The sequence below is a fragment of the Lactuca serriola genome, chromosome 9 (genome assembly GCF_051521515.1).
Source record: "Lactuca serriola cultivar US96UC23 chromosome 9, Lser_US96UC23_V15, whole genome shotgun sequence".
Taxonomy (NCBI): Eukaryota; Viridiplantae; Streptophyta; class Magnoliopsida; order Asterales; family Asteraceae; genus Lactuca; species Lactuca serriola.
In genome coordinates this window covers 150,960,645-150,982,391 of record NC_136416.1, presented here as the reverse complement: position 1 = coordinate 150,982,391, position 21,747 = coordinate 150,960,645, and the positions used below count along the sequence as shown (strand labels likewise).

The window sequence follows — 21,747 nt, the reverse complement described above, 5'->3', positions numbered from 1 at the left end:
TAATAGCTATACCCATTAAGGTGGCGGGGTTTAGTTTCAGACATTGACTTTACACTCTATCTCTTTCCCCAAGAAAACCTTTTGATCATCCCATCTTCTTCAATCGTGAGTTCTTATCGTCGTCGGCCGTTACAGTTCAACTGATTGAACGGTGTATCGAGGAAAATGGTGCTCGCATTGTGGTCTTTACGTCCACGCTACACCCAACCACCTGACCTACGTAAAGAATATGGTAAGCACGGACCTTGTAATGCTAGGTTTTGACGAAATGTAATTTTTCTTTCCTCCATCATTAACATTTGATTGTTCTTGAATGTTCACAGGTTCTATTTCAAGCTTTTGCACATTCAAGATAAATCATGGAGGTTCGTTCACAAATACGGTACCTGGAAGGTCATACATAGATGGGCTTGTTGATCACTTTGAATTTGTGGACATGGATGTGTTTTCAGTCCACGAGTTAGATGATATGATGGCAGTTTTAGGGTACAATGATGGTGATATAATGTTTTACCATTTCATGATCCCAGAGACAGACTTGGATAGTGGATTGTTACCCCTTGGCACCGATCAGGAAGTCATTCAGCTGGCAAGGTATGTGCTTAATCATAAGGAAATTAATTTGTACATCGAGCATGGAAATACTAGAGTAGTCCCTTACTTTAAGTCCCCATTAAAGGTTCGTATTGAGGAAGTTGAAGGGAATGATTCTCCTGAAGTGAATAGGGTTAGAATGAAAAGGAAATCAATTGGGTCATGTAGTAAAAAGTTGGATTTGAATGAGTCCACTGATTTGTCAAAGTTAATTGTGCCATATGAACCTATAATCAACAAAAAACACTCAGTTGATCAAGAAAATGATTCCTTTAGGGGGGTACAGTTTGAGGATAACCATGGTAAATAAGATGTTGACACAAGGGATGAGCACCAAGCAAAAGGGGATGTTGATCCAGTGGATGATTATGAGGTAATGGGGGATGTGGACGCAGAATATGGTGGGGGAAAAATATACATGATGTTGAGTTTTTTGAGGATGAATACAGTGGAAGTAAGGAAAGTGTTAGTGAGGGTCCTTAGAGGAGGGTAGTAGGAGTGAGGGTAATATGACAGATGATGAGAGTGAGGACGAAGACTTCTTTATGGATTTAGAAAATATTGTAGATGATGTGGATGTTGATATGAAAGAATTTCATATACATGTTAATGAAGATGTTGAGTGGGTTCAAAAACCCACCAAAGAAGCAAGTGGTAGTGGTGTTGACTTTACTGAAGGTGAAGATTTGGAGGTCATAGACCCATAATCGTTTGAGTCACCTATTGTAGATGAAGATAACAATAAGAGAGGATGTTGAGAGACATAAGAAAGGAAAAAAGTTGTTCTGAGAGTGTAGTTCATCAAAAGGCTTTCACATTAGGACAAAAGTTCAAAACAAAGAAAGATGTGAAAGAATATATAAACAAACATCCAGTAGAAACCAAAAGGGATTTACATTTTGAAAAAAATTGACAAAACAAGGATTAGGGCTAAGTGTAGAGGATTGGTCCCATATATGAGTGGTGGGCCATGGACAAAGTCAAGGACTGGATTCAAGGACAAAACAGTAAATATGAAAGAGGGTAAATGTCCTTGGGTTGTACTGGTGTCTAGACCTAAAGAGACAGATGACTGGGTAGTGAACACCCTAGTTAGTGAACATCGGTGTGTGCAATCAAGAAACATTAAAGCTTGCAACTACAAATTAATTGCAACAAACATTGTGAAGCAAATTGAGAGTAATCCAACCATTCCAGTCAATGCACTTCAAGAAGATCTCATTCAAAAATTCGAGATGAACATGTCAAGAATGAAGGTACATCGGGCAAAGGAATTGGCTCAGAAGCATGTTTTTGGGGATTTTCAGAAACAATATGCTATTTTGAGGGACTATGGACTAGAGTTGATGTAAAGAAACCCAGATACTAATGTGAAGATCGATTGTTACAGTGAGCCAAATTTAAATTATGATACAAGGACATTTAGGAGAATTTACATTTGTTTAGGAGCATTAAAGGAAGGATTTAAGGCTAATCTAAGGGATTTCATAGGGTTGGATGGTACTTTCATGAAAGGTCCCTATCCTGGTCAAATTTTGATTGCCGTAGGGGCAGATTCCAATAATGGGATATATCCTCTTGCATATGCTCTTGTTGAGAATGAAACCACCAATTCATGGACATGATTTTTGGAACAACTTGGTGATGATCTGGAACTTTATGCTAATTCAAACTTCACTTTCATCTCAGATAGGCAGAAGGTACATATACTTCAATTTAATTTGATATTGTTGTTATTTAGTCAACTAAGTATTGAGATATTTAAATAGGGTATCATTCCTGCAATTGCCAAACTTTTCCCTCAAGCTGAGCATTGGTTCTGTCTGAGGCATATTTATGAAAATATGAAAAGGCAGTGGAAGGATAAAGAGCTCAAAGATTTGGTGTGGGCATGTGCAACTGCTACTACTGTAAGGCATTTTGAGAAAGCATTAGAAGAGCTAAAGAAACTCATGATTGCTGATACAGATTCCTCCAGCTCATTGGGCAAGATCTCATTTCTCAGGTTAGTACTTCATCTTTCCTTTATGTTAACATTTACTTGTCATTGTTAGGATTTGTTCTCATTTTGTATTATATGACTAAACAGGGAGGGAACATACTAACATCTTGTTGAATAACCTGTGTGAGGTTCTAAATGGAAAAATACAAGGTGGTAGGGACAAACCTATCATTTATTGTTTGGAGTATATTAGAGAGTATTTGATGAAGAGAATTTGCAATGTCCAAAGAGAGATTGATAGATGCCATGGTCCTCTCACACCAACTGCCACTAGTCTTCTTGATCAAATGAAAAGACAAGCACAAAAGCACAGGTGTATTTTCAATGGGGTTAAAACTCAAGTCACTACTCATGGGGATGATCAGTTTATTGTGAATTTGGATGAAAAAACATGCACATGTAGACATTGGGAAATTACAGGCATGTTATGCTCACATGCAATAAGTGCAATATGGGACAAGATTAAACATGGAGCAAAGAATGTTCCTGAGTTGGAGCATTGGGTCCACCCATGCTACTGGCTAGTTACATGGGCAGAAGTGTACAAACACAAAATTGAACCTATAAATGGTAGATTGATGTAGCCCAAATCACAATGCCCAACCAAGTTGCTTCCACCCAAACATGTTGTTCAGGTATGTCTTCATATATAAATATAACTGAAGTTTTTTAAGAACAACAATTTAATCTTATGTACATTTGTAGGTAGGTAGGCCCAAAAAGAAAAGGAAGAGGGCATATGATGAACCTGCTACACAGGGGCATAAACTGTCCAAGAGGTGGACCACTGTCACATGTAGAAAGTGCAACAACAAAGGGCATAATTCAAGAACTTGTAAAGGTCAAAGTGGCCCTAATGACAAAAGAACTGAAGAAACAGGAGGATAGAAGTGAGGATGGGGGTGTTGTTGAGAACCATTAGGTCTTTTGATGTAATTTGCACTTTACTTTTATGGTTATGTTAACACCTATGTTTATGTACCAAACAATACTTACTTTGGGCTCCTTATTTTGTATGGTCATGCATGTTGAACTTGAATCATTGTACACATAAGTAAACTGTGAAACAATGTCAACTGCTGTTGTGATATACAATAGCATTTTTGTTATATTCTTGTTCTTGTCAACTAGTATTTGTGATATTCAAAGTGTTTGTTCATATATGCATGTTGAATTGGTGTTCTTGTCAATAATATTTGATTGCACAAAGCCATGACACAATAACCTTGTTATGAAATTAAACCATTTGATTACAAAAAGACTATAACATTAAGACAACATTAACCAGAACATAATTTACTGCAGTCAAACTCAAAAAAGACACAAACATTACATAAACCATGGTACAATTTCCTGTCTTCAGACACAAAATAAGACCACCAGTACATTAACCCTATGACTACGACACTACTTCTTGCATTCAGACACCACATTCAGAGGCAACTTCGACCACGCTTCAAGTAATGAATTGCAAAAAGACCCCAACTGAAGAGAGTGATTAACTTATACATCCTAGCTTGCAGTGTAGCTTGTTGAAGAGATTCTTGGAGCTTGTTCATAGACCTGATTAACCCATGTATCACTTCCACCAATCTAAGGCACATCGGCTCATCAAACCACCCAATCCAACCACACCTTCTCTCATTACGAAGACAAGACCAAAATCGCCTTCTAGGGTTGCGATCTGACCAGGAAATGACGATGGCTAGATCACGATTTCCACAAGCACATATCGGCATTTTCCCCAGCTTTCTTTCTCTAAAGTAGTAGTCATCGATTAAATTAGGAGGAAGAACAAGAAGAAGTAATATAAGCCTTAATTTATATGTTCAGAAAAGGTCCTTTAGGCTAAAATGACATAAATACCCTCATGTGCAAGTCACATGGGGGCAACTTAACGTTGGAATGAACGGACATCCAACTCGGGGACCAAACGCGTGCAACTTATGGTCCATAGGTACTATTTGAGGGAAAAAAGTACCGTAGGGACTAGATTAGGGAAAAATTCAAAACCTAAAGGACCATTCGCGTAATTTGTTCTAATGTTAAATAAGAAATTATTGTTTATTTTACAACGGGGAGAATTTCATCTATTTCTATATCCTTGTAAAATTTCAATATATATATATATATATATAACCTATTAATTCACATAAATACCCTAATAATTAATTTAATCGTATTTAATATATTAAAAAAGCAAAAACATTTAAATTAATTTTTTTATTAAGAAAATAATTAACTTGTAACATTACTATATTACCCTTTTTTCACATTGATATTTGCGACCCATTTACTTCTTGAATCCTTACTAAATATTAACACCCATAAAAATATTTTTTCCGTGATTTTACCTATAACTGTAACCGAAGAACCAGAGGAAGAACAAAATTGTTTAGAAGAGAATAATCATAGGTCTTCTAGTCGATTGTAGGAGATAAAATATATTGTATAACAATCGATATCGATTATGGAAACGCCATAACCGAGTTTTGCTAATCGATTATGCAAAATATGAAGAGGAAAAGAATCAAGCCATGAATACGGAGATCGATTATGAGGAACTGTAAATGAGTATTTAGTAATTTAGTTGTAATCTAGTTTAAAGATAATTTTTAAAATTTTAAATACATTAATTATAATTAAATTAAGTATTTATGTATATATGTGAGTTTATGGTTTTTATAAGGATATACATATAATTTGAAGTTTTATAAAGATATAGACCTAATTATGAAAGTTTATAAGGATATAATATGTAGATTAAGTAAGTTGGTTTAATAAGAACTAACATATGGTATTATATTTCACTGACTTACAAATACATTTTTATGATATTTTTCATGGCCTATATCAATGCTGATTTGATGACATAATTTTGCAAATCATAAATAATTCAAATATATTTAATATAGAAGAAAAAGAATATATATATATATATATATATATAATATATATATATATATATATATATATATATATATATGGTCTCATCCAAACACACAAATATACACGGTACATGCATTTTCAATCATAAAAAAAATCAAGATATAGTAAATTTCGAGTCAACCTATGTTCATAATTACTTGTATAATTTTCTAAGTAGAGATCTGACAACATATTATAAGTAGTATTATTCATTTGTGAAACTAAAGGGAGTGGGAGGCACTAAGCCTCGCCATTGCCCTCGCTCCCAATTCACTACTCCACCCCCTTGGTTATGCTAAATGGTTCACTAAGAAGAACACGCCAAAGTGTAACGACCCAAAATACGACCCAAATTTTTTTGTTTAAATAGTGCTAAAAGTTAACAATCATCCATAATATATAATGAAACCGTACGTCAAAAATCCCAAAAAGTTATAATATATGTGTCATGACAAGAAAACTGTATCAACATATCATAGTATCTGAAACAAACTCCCAGGATAAAAGAAACTGAAGCTGTGGTGTGTGCGATGTCATCAACCCGAACTCTTCCCTTTACTAGCGGAAGTACCTGAAACCCAAACTGAAAACTGTAAGCACAAATCTTAGTGAGCTCCCCTAAACTACCACATACCATACAAAAACATATAAACACATATTGGGCCTTGCCCACTGCATCATACCGAAGTCCGGAAACTGCATCGAACCGAAGTCCGGAACTAACCAGGGCCTTGCCCTCAACATCGGACTGAAGTCCGGAAACTGCATCGGACTGAAGTCCAGAACTGACTGGGACCTTGTCCCCTGCATCGGACCGAAGTCCGGAAACTGACTGAGCATAACAAAGCATGACATAAACATATCAACTAGCATAGGCATATATACTGCATACTGCATCAAACCGAAGTCTGGAACATATAACACAAACATACTTGAATCACAAAGACATCAAGCAATCTAACTACTGCATCAGACCGAGATCCGGAACTACTGCTAACTAAACGGGCCGGCATTGTGGCCGTAGACCCGTTCCTACTGGAAGGAAACTCACCGCGTAATGTTGGCTGCTGAGATGATAACTCTAAAAGTGGCTGACTGCTGCTCCTGAACTGTCCGGCTACAAATCCCAAAAACACTAGATCATGTACTTGTAAATGCCCTCAGGGTAAAATGGCTGTTTTACCCCTGGTCAAAGTCAACTCCCTGGTCAAAGTCAACTTCCAGTTGACCGGACTCGCTGAGTCAAGGCGCAGACTCGCCGAGTCCCTCCATTACTAACTCTGACTTTAACTTACCGAGTCCCCTTCCCCACTCACTGATTCACCCTGAACTCACTAACGAAGAAAGACGGGGGACTCGCGACTCGACTCGTCGAGTTCGAAGAACAACTCGCCGAGTCCTAGCGTGCAGATCTCATACAATTGATCCCAATCCTTACCAGAGCATCTAACTCGTAGATCTAAGCTCCTGGGACCATCTGAACACGTAAAGTTGCTAACTTTACGTGTAACTAAAAAGGGATGAAACTATTTCACTCAAACTCTACTTTAATCGGGAAAACTCATCCGACTCGCCGAGCTGTATGAACAAATCGTCGAGTCTATGGCAATCTTCATCGGACTCGCCGAGTTGCTCATCCAACTCGTCGAGTCCACGGCTATCTTCATATGACTCGCCGAGTCAACCTAAGACTCGTCGAGTCCATTCAGTCCTTTTTCCATACAGACCTAATTTGATCCATGCAGCGACTCCAAATCTCAGATCTAAGTTTCTAGGGCATGCTTATCACGTAAAGTTGCAAACTTTACGTGCATGCATGGCTTTAAAGGCTTCAAATGCCAAATCTAGGCTCTTAATGGGGTTCTAAGCTCAAGAGGGACCTCAATCACGACCACAACTGAAACTTTACATTTCTAGAATGCGATGAGGGTCCAGATCTGAAGTATAACCCGATCATAAGGCTTTATCACAAAGGATTTGGGGTTTTTGAGCTTAAAAGCAACAATTTGGGGACAAACAATATCTACTAGATCAATAAGCAAGATGGAGATTTTATTATCAGAAAAGATGACCACAAATGAGTGTGTTCTGGATCTACTTCCTCTTCCTTGAACTCTTCAACCTTCTCTTTCTTCTACTTGCTCCAAAAGTTCCTTCACAAGGTAGCAATCACTCACACACTCTTTAAGGGGGCTAGGGTTCGGTAAAGGATGCTCTGAGTGTGATAGAGGCGAGGTTGGGGCGCATAAATGCGTTTAAATAGGGTGCAAACCCTTAAAATTAGGGCTTCATCCAGACAGGCGGACTCGCCAAGTCCCAACGTATAGACTCGTCGAGTAGGCATATCAATTTACGTGATCATCCTGACTCTACTTGACGAGTCGGGCTACAGACTCGTCGAGTACCCCTTAAGAAATTAAATGCTTTATTTAAATCACATACCAGAAATGAGGCATTACAACTCTCCCCCACTTATCTTAGACTTCGTCCTCGAAGTCTGCTGCTGCTGATGTATCTGAAAATAACTTTGGATAATGCTCCCTCATCTCCCCTCGGACTCCCACGTCCACTCTGAACCCTTTCGGTGATGCCACTACACATTCACTAACTGAACCACCTTGTTCCTCAATGTCTTCGTCTTTCGATCTAAGATCGTCACTGGTCTCTCGATATAATTCAGTCTGCTATCAACCTGAATATCCTCCAAGGGTACAACTGCTGACTCGTCCACCAAACACTTTCTCAACTGAGAAAAATGGAAAGTGTTGTGGATCTGGCTAAGCTCTGCCGGAAGATCCAACCGATAAGCAACCCGACCCACCCGGGCCAAAACCCTAAAAGGACCAATGAACCTGGGGCCCAACTTGCCCCTCTTCCGAAATCTGATACACCCTTCTAGGGTGATACCTTCAGGAGGACCATATCGCCCACCTGAAACTCCAATTCCGAACGCCTCTTGTTAGCGTAACTCTTCTACCTACTCTACAATCTGCTACAAACCTGTTGGATCAACTTTGTGGTCTTGAGCACCACCTCGGTGCTACCGATGACTCGCTGACCGACCTCTCCCCAATAAATCGGGTTCCTGCACTTCCTTCCGTAGAGCATCTCGAAAGGAGGACGGTCAATGCTAGCGTGGTAACTATTGTTATACGAAAATTCTACTAGGGGAAGATACGTATCCCAACTACCACCAAAGTCTAGAACACATGCCTGGAGCATGTCCTCAAGAGTCTGAATCGTCCTCTTGCTCTGCCCGTCGTCTGGTGGTGGAAAGCGGTGCCAAAATGAAGATGAGTCCCCATCTCGTCATGGAACCGCTTCCAAAATCTAGTAGTAAAACGGACGTCTCGGTCTGACACTACCGAAACAGGCACTCCGTGCCGTGCCACTACCTCGTGCACATAGATGTCGGCTAGCTTCTCAGCCGATATGCTCTCCTGGATTGGTATAAAATGCACGCTCTTGGTCAGCCGATCCACTATGACCCAAATCGAATTCACTCCCCGTGGGGACCTGGGAAGCTTAGTGATAAAATCCATTGTAATGTCCTCCCATTTCCAAACGGGAATGTCTAACGGTTGCATCTTGTCGTGGGGTCTCTGGTGCTCTGCCTTGACCTTCCTGCAGGTCAGGCATCTCTCCACATACCAGGCGACATCCGGCTTCATGCAGGGCCACCAATAGTCGGGTCGAAGATCTCTGTACATCTTCGTCGCCCCTGGGTGAATGGAAAATCGAGACTTATGGGCCTCGTCCATCAACACCTGCCGTACTCCGCCCCAGTACGGTACCCAAACCCTCCCATGAAGGGTCAACAATCCCCGACTGTCATAATCAAAGGAAGCTACTTAGCCCACGATCCTCTCACATTTCTGCCTTTCCTCCTTGAGGCCCTCGACCTGTGCCTCCCTGAGTTGTTCCAACAATGGAGTAATCACTGTCATCCTTAGGTATATATCCTTGATCGGGGCCGCTGCCGCCTTGCGGCTTAGGGCGTTGGCCACTACGTTGGCCTTCCCCGGGTGATAAAGGATCTCACAATCGTTAGTCCTATTATAGCTTGCTGTTCTACTGAAACTAAAATAGATAATCATAATATAAACTTGGATGGGTAATTTGGGAGTACTTACTTGACCTCGGTTGATCGCATGCACCACACCCTTTTCTTTTAAGAAAACTCTAAGTTCTTTTTCAAAATTCTTTTCGAATATGTTTCTCTTTTGAAAATCCTTTACTATTTCCTTAGTTTGAGTTTAGTCACACCCGTAAGTGTGCCTGAATCCCTCAAACCAAGGCTCTGATACCAACTTGTAACGACCCAAAATACGACGTAAAAGTTTTGTTTAAATAGTGCTAAAAGCTAACAATCATCCACAATATATAATGAAACCGTACGTCAAAAATCCCAAAAAAGTTATAATAGATGTGTCATGACAAGAAAACTGTATCAACATATCATAGTATCTGAAACAAACTCCCAAGATAAAAGAAACTGAAGCTGTGGTGTGTGCGATGTCATCAACCCGAGCTCTTCCCTTTACTGGCGGAAGTACCTGAAACCAAAACTGAAAACTGTAAGCACAAAGCTTAGTGAGCTCCCCTAAACTACCACATACCATACAAAAACATATAAACACATATTGGGCCTTGCCCACTGCATCAGACCGAAGTCCGGAAACTGAATCAGACCGAAGTCCGGAACTAACCAGGGCCTTGCCCTCTACATCGGACTGAAGTCTGGAAACTGCATCGGACCAAAGTCCAGAACCGAATGGGACCTTGTCCCCTGCATCAGACCGAAGTCCGGAACTAAATACATCGGACCGAAATCCGGAACTGACTGGGACCTTGTCCCCTGCATCGGACCGAAGTCCGGAAACTGACTGAGCATAACATAGCATGACATAAACATATCAACTAGCATAGGCATATATACTGCATACTGCATCAAACCGAAGTCTGGAACATATAACACAGACATACTTGAATCACAAAGACATCAAGCAATCTAACTACTGCATCAGACCGAGATCCGGAACTACTGCTAACTAAACGGGCCGGCATTGTGGCCGTAGACCCGTTCCTACTGGAAGGAAACTCACCGCGTAATGTTGGCTGCTGAGATGATAACTCTAAAAGTGGCTGACTGCTGCTCCTGAACTGTCCGGCTACAAATCCCAAAAACACTAGATCATGTACTTGTAAATGCCCTCAGGGTAAAATGGCTGTTTTACCCCTGGTCAAAGTCAACTCCCTGGTCAAAGTCAACTTCCAGTTGACCGGACTCGCTGAGTCAAGGCGCAGACTCGCCGAGTCCCTCCATTACTAACTCTGACTTTAACTTACCGAGTCCCCTTCCCCACTCACTGATTCACCCTGAACTCACTAACGAAGAAAGACGGGGGACTCGCGACTCGACTCGTCGAGTTCGAAGAACAACTCGCCGAGTCCTAGCGTGCAGATCTCATACAATTGATCTCAATCCTTACCAGAGCATCTAACTCGTAGATCTAAGCTCCTGGGACCATCTGAACACGTAAAGTTGCTAACTTTACGTGTAACTAAAAAGGGATGAAACTATTTCACTCAAACTCTACTTTAATCGGGAAAACTCATCCGACTCGCCGAGCTGTATGAACAAATCGTCGAGTCTATGGCAATCTTCATCGGACTCGCCGAGTTGCTCATCCAACTCGTCGAGTCCACGACTATCTTCATATGACTCGCCGAGTCAACCTAAGACTCGTCGAGTCCATTCAGTCCTTTTTCCATATAGACCTAATTTGATCCATGCAGCGACTCCAAATCTCAGATCTAAGCTTCTAGGGCATGCTTATCACGTAAAGTTGCAAACTTTACGTGCATGCATGGCTTTAAAGGCTTCAAATGCCAAATCTAGGCTCTTAATGGGGTTCTAAGCTCAAGAGGGACCTCAATCACGACCACAACTGAAACTTTACATTTCTAGAATGCGATGAGGGTCCAGATCTGAAGTATAACCCGATCATAAGGCTTTATCACAAAGGATTTGGGGTTTTTGGGCTTAAAAGCAACAATTTGGGGACAAACAATATCTACTAGATCAATAAGCAAGATGGAGATTTTATTATCAGAAAAGATGACCACAAATGAGTGTGTTCTGGATCTACTTCCTCTTCCTTGAACTCTTCAACCTTCTCTTTCTTCTACTTGCTCCAAAAGTTCCTTCACAAGGTAGCAATCACTCACACACTCTTTAAGGGGGCTAGGGTTCGGTAAAGGATGCTCTGAGTGTGATAGAGGCGAGGTTGGGGCGCATAAATGCGTTTAAATAGGGTGCAAACCCTTAAAATTAGGGCTTCATCCAGACAGGCGGACTCGCCAAGTCCCAACGTATAGACTCGTCGAGTAGGCATATCAATTTACGTGATCATCCTGACTCTACTTGACGAGTCGGGCTACAGACTCGTCGAGTACCCCTTAAGAAATTAAATGCTTTATTTAAATCACATACCAGAAATGAGGCATTACAACTCTCCCCCACTTATCTTAGACTTCGTTCTCGAAGTCTGCTGCTGCTGATGTATCTGAAAATAACTTTGGATAATGCTCCCTCATCTCCCCTCGGACTCCCACGTCCACTCTGAACCCTTTCGGTGATGCCACTACACATTCACTAACTGAACCACCTTGTTCCTCAATGTCTTCGTCTTTCGATCTAAGATCGTCACTGGTCTCTCGATATAATTCAGTCTGCTATCAACCTGAATATCCTCCAAGGGTACAACTGCTGACTCGTCCACCAAACACTTTCTCAACTGAGAAAAATGGAAAGTGTTGTGGATCTGGCTAAGCTCTGCCGGAAGATCCAACCGATAAGCAACCCGACCCACCCGGGCCAAAACCCTAAAAGGACCAATGAACCTGGGGCCCAACTTGCCCCTCTTCCGAAATATGATACACCCTTCTAGGGTGATACCTTCAGGAGGACCATATCGCCCACCTGAAACTCCAATTCCGAACGCCTCTTGTCAGCGTAACTCTTCTACCTACTCTACAATCTGCTACAAACCTGTTGGATCAACTTTGTGGTCTTGAGCACCACCTCGGTGCTACCGATGACTCGCTGACCGACCTCTCCCCAATAAATCGGGTTCCTGCACTTCCTTCCGTAGAGCATCTCGAAAGGAGGACGGTCAATGCTAGCGTGGTAACTATTGTTATACGAAAATTCTACTAGGGGAAGATACGTATCCCAACTACCACCAAAGTCTAGAACACATGCCCGGAGCATGTCCTCAAGAGTCTGAATCGTCCTCTTGCTCTGCCCGTCGTCTGGTGGTGGAAAGCGGTGCCAAAATGAAGATGAGTCCCCATCTCGTCATGGAACCGCTTCCAAAATCTAGTAGTAAAACGGACGTCTCGGTCTGACACTACCGAAACAGGCACTCCGTGCCGTGCCACTACCTCGTGCACATAGATGTCGGCTAGCTTCTCAGCCGATATGCTCTCCTGGATTGGTATAAAATGCACGCTCTTGGTCAGCCGATCCACTATGACCCAAATCGAATTCACTCCCCGTGGGGACCTGGGAAGCTTAGTGATAAAATCCATTGTAATGTCCTCCCATTTCCAAACGGGAATGTCTAACGGTTGCATCTTGTCGTGGGGTCTCTGGTGCTCTGCCTTGACCTTCCTGCAGGTCAGGCATCTCTCCACATACCAGGCGACATCCCGCTTCATGCAGGGCCACCAATAGTCGGGTCGAAGATCTCTGTACATCTTCGTCGCCCCTGGGTGAATGGAAAATCGAGACTTATGGGCCTCGTCCATCAACACCTGCCGTACTCCGCCCCAGTACGGTACCCAAACCCTCCCATGAAGGGTCAACAATCCCCGACTGTCATAATCAAAGGAAGCTACTTAGCCCACGATCCTCTCACATTTCTGCCTTTCCTCCTTGAGGCCCTCGACCTGTGCCTCCCTGATTTGTTCCAACAATGGAGTAATCACTGTCATCCTTAGGTATATATCCTTGATCGGGGCCGCTGCCGCCTTGCGGCTTAGGGCGTTGGCCACTACGTTGGCCTTCCCCGGGTGATAAAGGATCTCACAATCGTAATCCTTCACCACATCTAACCACCGACGCTACCTCATGTTAAGATTCGGCTGGTCCATGAGGTATCTCAGACTCTTGTGATCCGTGTAGATGGTACAACGGACCCCATATAGGTAGTGTCTCCAAATCTTGAGGGTGAACACCACTGCCCCTAAGTCCAAATCGTGCGTCGGATAGTTAGCCTCGTGAGGTTTCAACTGTCTAGAGGCGTAAGCTATCACACCCCCCGCTGCATCAACACTGCTCCCATACCTGTGATTGAGGCATCACAGTAGAGTACAAAATCATCCACTCCCTCCGGCAGGGTCAAAATCGGTGCCTCGCACATCTGAGAGTCTCGAATGCCGCCTGCTGCTCAGGCCCCCAACGAAACACCACCGAATTCTTGGTTAGTCGGGTGAGTGGAACTGCTATCTTGGAGAAATCCTGGATGAATCTCCTGTAGTACCCTGCCAATCCTAGGATGCTCTGAATCTCAGATGGAGACCTCGGGACCTCCCACTGCATCACGGCCTCGATCTTGGCCGGATCCACTAGAATACCCTTCTGGTTGACAAGGTGACCAAGGAACTGCATCTCGCGCAGCCAGAACTCGCACTTGGAGAACTTCGCAAAAAGTCTCTCCCTCTTCAGTGTCTCTAGCACCTCTCACGTGCTCCTTGTGCTGCTCCTGGGTCTTGGAGTAAACCAAGATGTCATCGATGAATACTATCACAGACCGATCCAACATCGGCCTGCATATGCGGTTCATGAGATCCATGAATGCGGCTGGAGCGTTGGTGAGTCCAAACGGCATCACCACAAACTCATAATGACCATAACGAGTCCTAAAAGCTGTCTTCTAAACATCCTCACTCTTGACCTGCATCTGATGATAACCGGAACGCAGATCGATCTTGGAAAACCAAGATGTTCCCTAAAGCTGATCGAACAAGTCATCTATCCTCAAGAATGGGTAACGATTCTTCACCGTTACCTTGTTCAACTCCCGGTAGTCTATGCACATACGGTGCGACCCATCCTTCTTCTTCACAAACAGGATCGGGGCTCCCCATGGTGAACTACTCGGTCTGATGAAACCTTTGTCTAGCAGCTCCTGCAGCTGTGTAGACAACTCCTGCATCTCTGGAGGAGCCAACCGAAACGGTGCCTTGGCTATCGGAGCCACACCAGGAACCAGATCAATCCTGAACTCAACCTGTCTCTCTGGAGGTATCCCAGGCAATTCCTCTGCGAATACGTCCGGATACTCTCGCACCACTGCTACATCATCTACTATCGTCTTACCCTTATCCCGGGTGTCCATCACATACGCGACATAACCTGCGCAACCCTGCTGGAAGTAGCGCCTCGCACTCGCTGCTGAACAACGAATCGGTTTGCGCTGTGGCCTCTCGCCCATAATCACTAACTCTCCCCCACTAGGAGTGTGAACCCTCACTAGCTGCAACTTGCAATCAATCACCGCCCCATTGGGGCTCAACCAATCCATGCCTACTATGACCTTGTTCCGTCGCAAGGGAATAGGGACCAGGTCTACCGAAAACTGGTCATCGAATAACTGCAACGAGCATGCCTTATGCACTCTCGCGACCCTGACGGTCCTATCATCGGCTATCTCCACCTCAAGTGGACAATCCAGCTCCCCTGGAGCTTTGCTAAACCTCTTGCTAAGCGCAAGAGAGACAAACGATTGGGTAGCCCCCGAATCAAATAACACTGTAGTTGAAATGTCGTTCACTAAGAACGACCCTATACGCAAACATATAACATTAGAAACAATCAATAATAAATGCAAAGATAAAAGGAAAATACATACCCGTCACCACGTTAGGAGTCGCTTGCGCCTCCTCTGCTGTCATCTAAAAAGCTCTACTCTTCGCCACTATCGCCTCGGCCCGGCCCTGACGACCGTCTGTAATCCTCAATGTAGTAGGGGCAGGTGCCGATAACTTCCCCGGTGCAACTAAGCTCAGGCATTGGGACTTTTTATGCCCCCTCTGATTGCAATGGAAACAAATCAGATCTGATGCTGCGGTGGCAGTGGTAGAAGCTGTACAATCTCTACTCATATACCCCGTCCGACCGCACTTGTAGCAGCCGAAACTCCCTGCCTTGCACGCCCCATCGTGCAATCTCCCACATTTTCCACACCGAATGTGGCTCTGCTGACCTCTGGACCTATGATCTGAAACCTTGGGCTTCTTGCCCGAGCTCCCTGTACCCGAAGCCACCTCCGACTTCCTCTTCTTCTCCATCTTAAGGTCAATCTCTCTCTCTGTCGATCCCTCGCGATCATATCATCCAGCGTCTTACAGCTGGATCGGCTCACAAACTGGCGGATATCACTCCGCAACATCTCATGATAATGGGTGTTCTTCATTTCCTCATCATCTGCGTACTGAGGAACAAGAAGAGCCCTCTCTCTAAACTTGGCGGTAATCTCCGCCACTGACTCTATAGTCTGAGTAAGGTCCTGAAACTCTCTGGCTAACTGTTTCACCTCAATAACTGGCGCAAACTCGGCTCTGAACCTGGTGGTAAAATTAGCCCAAATCATAGCATCAAGTGCCGTGTCATCCCCGATACCATGCCCAACCTCCTCCCACCAGTCACGTGCCGTGTCTTTCAGAAGACAGGATGCTAATATGACCTTGTCCCCCTCGGGACATCTGCTGGTGCGGAACGTGTTGGCAACATCTGCTAACCACCTAGTACTCGCAATGGGGTCCCGCGCCCCATGATAGTCTGGAGCTCCACAAGCCCGGAACTCCCTGAAGGTGAGTGTGCGCGACCCCATCATGGCCGCCATCTCATCATGAAATGTGCTCAACTTCTCATCCATCAACTCCAAAATACCCTCCTTGATCGAACCGAAGATCATAGGATTCTGCTCAAGTGTGATACAGGTAACCTATGAAGTGAAAAACTCCCTAGTCTGCTCATCCAACTGCTCGACCCCCGAGCCTGATCCGGATCCCTCCCCGGCACCTGAACTGCCGCCTGTTGGTCTAGGGCGTAAAACCACCATTCTGCAAACACATCACATTACACGTTAGAAACACTGATATATCTCGAGGGATCGATATTATTACAAGTTTCCTGGTCTCGCCTCGGCCTTCTTAGATTCAAGTACAGATCCTCTGCTTCCAGTAGTATGGTCCCCTACTACCTTCCACATCTATCCGTACTTTCCTCAAGAACTGCCTTGACTCCACCAAGTCACTGCTACTGCTACTGATCCCTGCTACTCTCATCCTAGGCTTGCCCTAGGGAAATCTCTGACTCAACCAAAAACCAGTCCTTAGCTCATGAAGGCCTCCTTGAAATGCCAATTAGTCATCACCTGAATACTACTACATGTGACTAGGCTCAGATAATCCTTCGAGTAAAAGACTCATTCCTACAACGGTTGGACTCAAACAAGAGCTGCGTAGTAGGGACAAATCCAGCACTCTGAGATTATCCAACCCTGATCACATGTGATGTGACGTATTCACCTAATGGCTAACTCCCATCACCCGGAGTCCCACAAAGCACAAAGCAAGCAGCATTCGGACACAGGAACTAATCAAGAAACTCTATTCTCGTAACAAGAAACTGTACTAGTATACAATGCTAAGCTCACAATATCATGCATAACCTAAACAGGCTATTCTACTGCTGTCTACTCAATACTAGCATGCAATCCTCATAAAGCTGAGACACATATATCAAGCACATAAGACATCCTCCTAGATCCTTAGTCCTATTATAGCTTGCTGTTCTACTGAAACTAAAATAGATAATCATAATATAAACTTGGATGGGTAATTTGGGAGTACTTACTTGACCTCAGTTGATCGCATGCACCACACCCTTTTCTTTTAAGAAAACTCTAAGTTCTTTTTCAAAATTCTTTTCGAATATGTTTCTCTTTTGAAAATCCTTTACTATTTCCTTAGTTTGAGTTCAGTCACACCCGTAAGTGTGCCTGAATCCCTCAAACCAAGGCTCTGATACCAACTTGTAACGACCCAAAATACGACGTAAAAGTTTTTGTTTAAATAGTGCTAAAAGCTAACAATCATCCACAATATATAATGAAACCGTACGTCAAAAATCCCAAAAAAGTTATAATAGATGTGTCATGACAAGAAAACTGTATCAACATATCATAGTATCTGAAACAAACTCCCAGGATAAAAGAAACTGAAGCTGTGGTGTGTGCGATGTCATCAACCCGAGCTCTTCCCTTTACTGGCGGAAGTACCTGAAACCAAAACTGAAAACTGTAAGCACAAAGCTTAGTGAGCTCCCCTAAACTACCACATACCATACAAAAACATATAAACACATATTGGGCCTTGCCCACTGCATCAGACCGAAGTCCGGAAACTGAATCAGACCGAAGTCCGGAACTAACCAGGGCCTTGCCCTCTACATCGGACTGAAGTCTGGAAACTGCATCGGACCAAAGTCCAGAACCGAATGGGACCTTGTCCCCTGCATCAGACCGAAGTCCAGAACTAACTACATCGGACCGAAATCCGGAACTGACTGGGACCTTGTCCCCTGCATCGGACCGAAGTCCGGAAACTGACTGAGCATAACATAGCATGACATAAACATATCAACTAGCATAGGCATATATACTGCATACTGCATCAAACCGAAGTCTGGAACATATAACACAAACATACTTGAATCACAAAGACATCAAGCAATCTAACTACTGCATCAGACCGAGATCCGGAACTACTGCTAACTAAACGGGCTGGCATTGTGGCCGTAGACCCGTTCCTACTGGAATGATACTCACCTCGTAATTATGGCTGCTGAGATGCTAACTCTAAAAGTGGCTGACTGCTGCTCCTGAACTGTCCGGCTACAAATCCCAAAAATACTAGATCATGTACTCGTAAATGCCCTCAGGGTAAAATGACTGTTTTACCCCTGGTCAAAGTCAACTTCCAGTTGACCGGACTCGCCGAGTCAGGGCGCAGACTCGCCGAGTCCCTCCATTACTAACTCTGACTTTAACTTACCGAGTCCCCTTCCCCACTCACTGATTCACCCTGAACTCACTTACGAAGAAAGACGGGGGACTCGCGACTCGACTCGTCGAGTTCGAAGAACAACTCGCCGAGTCCTAGCATGCAGATCTCATACAATTGATCTCAATCGTTACCAGAGCATCTAACTCGTAGATCTAAGCTCCTGGGACCATCTGAACACGTAAAGTTGCTAACTTTACGTGTAACTAAAAAGGGATGAAACTATTTCACTCAAACTCTACTTTAATCGGGAAAACTCATCCGACTCGCCGAGCTGTATGAACAAATCGTCGAGTCTATGGCAATCTTCATCGGACTCGCCGAGTTGCTCATCCAACTCGTCGAGTCCACGGCTATCTTCATATGACTCGTCGAGTCAACCTAAGACTCGTCGAGTCCATTCAGTCCTTTTTCCATACAGACCTAATTTGATCCATGCAGCGACTCCAAATCACAGATCTAAGCTTCTAGGGCATGCTTATCACGTAAAGTTGCAAACTTTACGTGCATGCATGGCTTTAAAGGCTTCAAATGCCAAATCTAGGCTCTTAATGGGGTTCTAAGCTCAAGAGGGACCTCAATCACGACCACAACTGAAACTTTACATTTCTAGAATGCGATGAGGGTCCAGATCTAAAGTATAACCCGATCATAAGGTTTTATCACAAAGGATTTGGGGTTTTTGGGCTTAAAAGCAACAATTTGGGGACAAACAAGATCTACTAGATCAATAAGCAAGATGGAGACTTTATTACCAGAAAAGATGACCACAAATGAGTGTGTTCTGGATCTACTTCCTCTTCCTTGAACTCTTCAACCTTCTCCTTCTTCTACTTGCTCCAAAAGTTCCTTCACAAGGTAACAATCACTCACACACTCTTTAAGGGGGCTAGGGTTTGGTAAAGGATGCTCTGAGGGTGATGGAGGCGAGGTTGGGGCGCATAAATGCGTCTAAATATGGTGCAAACCTTTAAAATTAGGGCTTCATCCAGACAGGCGGACTCGCCGAGTCCCAGCGTATGGACTCGTCGAGTAGCCAACTCAATTTGCGTGATCATCCTGTCTCTACTCGACGAGTCGGGCTACAGACTCGTCGAGTACCCCTTAAGAAATGAAAATGCTTTATTTAAATCAAATACCAGAAATGAAGCGTTACACAAAGAGCTTGCGAGAGGAAAAAGATAGAAAGGGGAGAGCTGATTGGCTTTTTTTTTCATGATTCACACTTGGTTTGTGGTATTCTTTCTCGTCCTGAGAAACGATTGGGTAAAGACATGATTGAATTGTCATGTTTTTCGCTTTGAAAATTTCGTAAATAGGTTAGAGAAAGGGAGAGATGAGTAATGCAACCCATATGTTAGATGAAATGCTGCTGGGAGGGACAATACACAAAAATCTGAATTTGACTTAAATGGACCTCCAAAAATCCCTGACTTACACATCACACCCCATCTTAATTCAGCTCACAAACCAAGTTTCTGAGATTACTAAAAAGACCCTACATTTAAATATTATACTTATTTTCATGTAATTGATTTACATTATATTAATTGCTAGTGGTTTTAAAAAATAAAATTTGATTAATATTTGTGCATAAAAATGTTTGTGTATTAAAATAAAGTAATTTAATTAAATTAGAAAAAAAGAATCTTCTGTCTATGCGGTGCAGACATTAGTCTTCGCAGACTGTTTGTTTTTTTTAAGACTGCAGACCTAAAAATGTTTGTGCGCCCTCTTCTTGGCGCAGATGTGGACCAAAGTCTTCTAACATCTTCATACATCTTCTAGCCTAAAAAAACACATACATTTTTTTTTGAATTTATATTTATTCCAACTTTATTAGTGATAAACAATTTGAAAAAGAAAAGTTACAATACTTAAAAAAAAGTTTGGTGATACAAACATGAAATTTTTGACAAATTTATAAATAAAAGTTTATTACAATAACGGTCGTTGAAATTGTTTATATAAATATGACAAAAAACAATATATTCTTATATTTTTTGTGCCAAATTTTATAAAACATTATTTAATAAAGCATCGTTAATTTCTTAGAAAAAATATTTATGGCACGTTTTTAATTGATTTAATTGAAAAAATCGAAGTTTATTTCCATTAATTTATATATCAAATTTTTTGATTCTTAATTACAATGTTTAGGCATAACTTTGCGACAAAAATTGTTGGTTTTTATCAAATATATACGTTAATTTGTATCATTTTTATTTTCACTTATTATACAATAATATATAAAAGTTGATTTAGATTTGTTAATTATTTATAACAAAGTTGTAAATATATAATCACTTTGTAGTTTAAAAAAACAGTTTATTTAGATTTTAGTTTATTTTAGTAGACTGCAGATGTTAAAAAAAAAAACAAACGAGTCAAAGCTGATGTGGCAAGATACTAAGAGTATTACCACTCCCTACACACACTTTTCAACTAGTTTTATAATTTTTTTTTTAAGTACAATATCTTAAGATCCACCATTATTTTTAGGACCAATATATATATATATATATATATATATATATATATATATATATATATATATATAGCTTAAGGCAATAAGATAAAAAAAAGATAATAAAAAACTTAGTTTTTCTAAAAAGAAATAATTGCTTATATTTGTCAGTAAATTTAAAATTAAAATATATGTATCTTCTAAAGTCCAAATGATAAAAAAAATGAGTAAATTACTGAAATCGTCCCTGTGGTTTAGGTAAAATTGCGTGTTTAGTCCTTAACTTTTTTTTTTGCACTCGTACAGTCCTCAAGGTTTCATTTTATTACGCGCCTGATCCCTATTGATATTTTCTATCACTCTTCTCCGTTAAGTATATTACGTTCCTGGCACACTAAAGTTATATTCGTCCTTTTATTTGAAAACCCTTTTTGAAGGTTGTATAACGTGTTTCTCTCTCTCTCTCTATCTCTATTTCTCTCTCTCTCTCTCTCTCTCTATTCTAATCACTTTCGCTTCATCTTTCTCCATCTTTTTTATTCTTCTCTGCAACAACAAAGCAACTATAAGAACCCTAATGGCACAAAATTGTAGTTGTGGTCACCCAACTGTAATACAA

At 42.1% G+C, this 21,747-nt stretch overlaps 1 protein-coding gene across 1 annotated transcript; it reads left to right on the top strand.

Annotated features, from left to right (window-relative positions):
* Positions 1-1,550: 1,550 nt before the first annotated feature.
* LOC145076162 (uncharacterized) lies at positions 1,551-3,484 on the top strand. The gene is made up of 5 exons (XM_079022135.1): positions 1,551-1,850; positions 2,364-2,580; positions 2,684-3,099; positions 3,181-3,231; positions 3,302-3,484. Exons 1-5 carry the CDS (start codon positions 1,551-1,553, stop codon positions 3,482-3,484), a joined length of 1,167 nt encoding a protein of 388 aa, XP_078878261.1.
* The last annotated feature ends 18,263 nt before the right edge of the window (positions 3,485-21,747 follow it).

Bases quoted from the DNA above. Each gene is read 5' to 3' on its own strand.
- LOC145076162 (XM_079022135.1), top strand. From the start codon at position 1,551: ATGAGTGGTGGGCCATGGACAAAGTCAAGGACTGGATTCAAGGACAAA. The intron at 1,851-2,363 runs GTACATCGGGCA...ATATTTAAATAG, and splicing joins TGAACATGTCAAGAATGAAG to GGTATCATTCCTGCAATTGC. The intron at 3,100-3,180 runs GTCCACCCATGC...AGATTGATGTAG, and splicing joins TTCCTGAGTTGGAGCATTGG to CCCAAATCACAATGCCCAAC.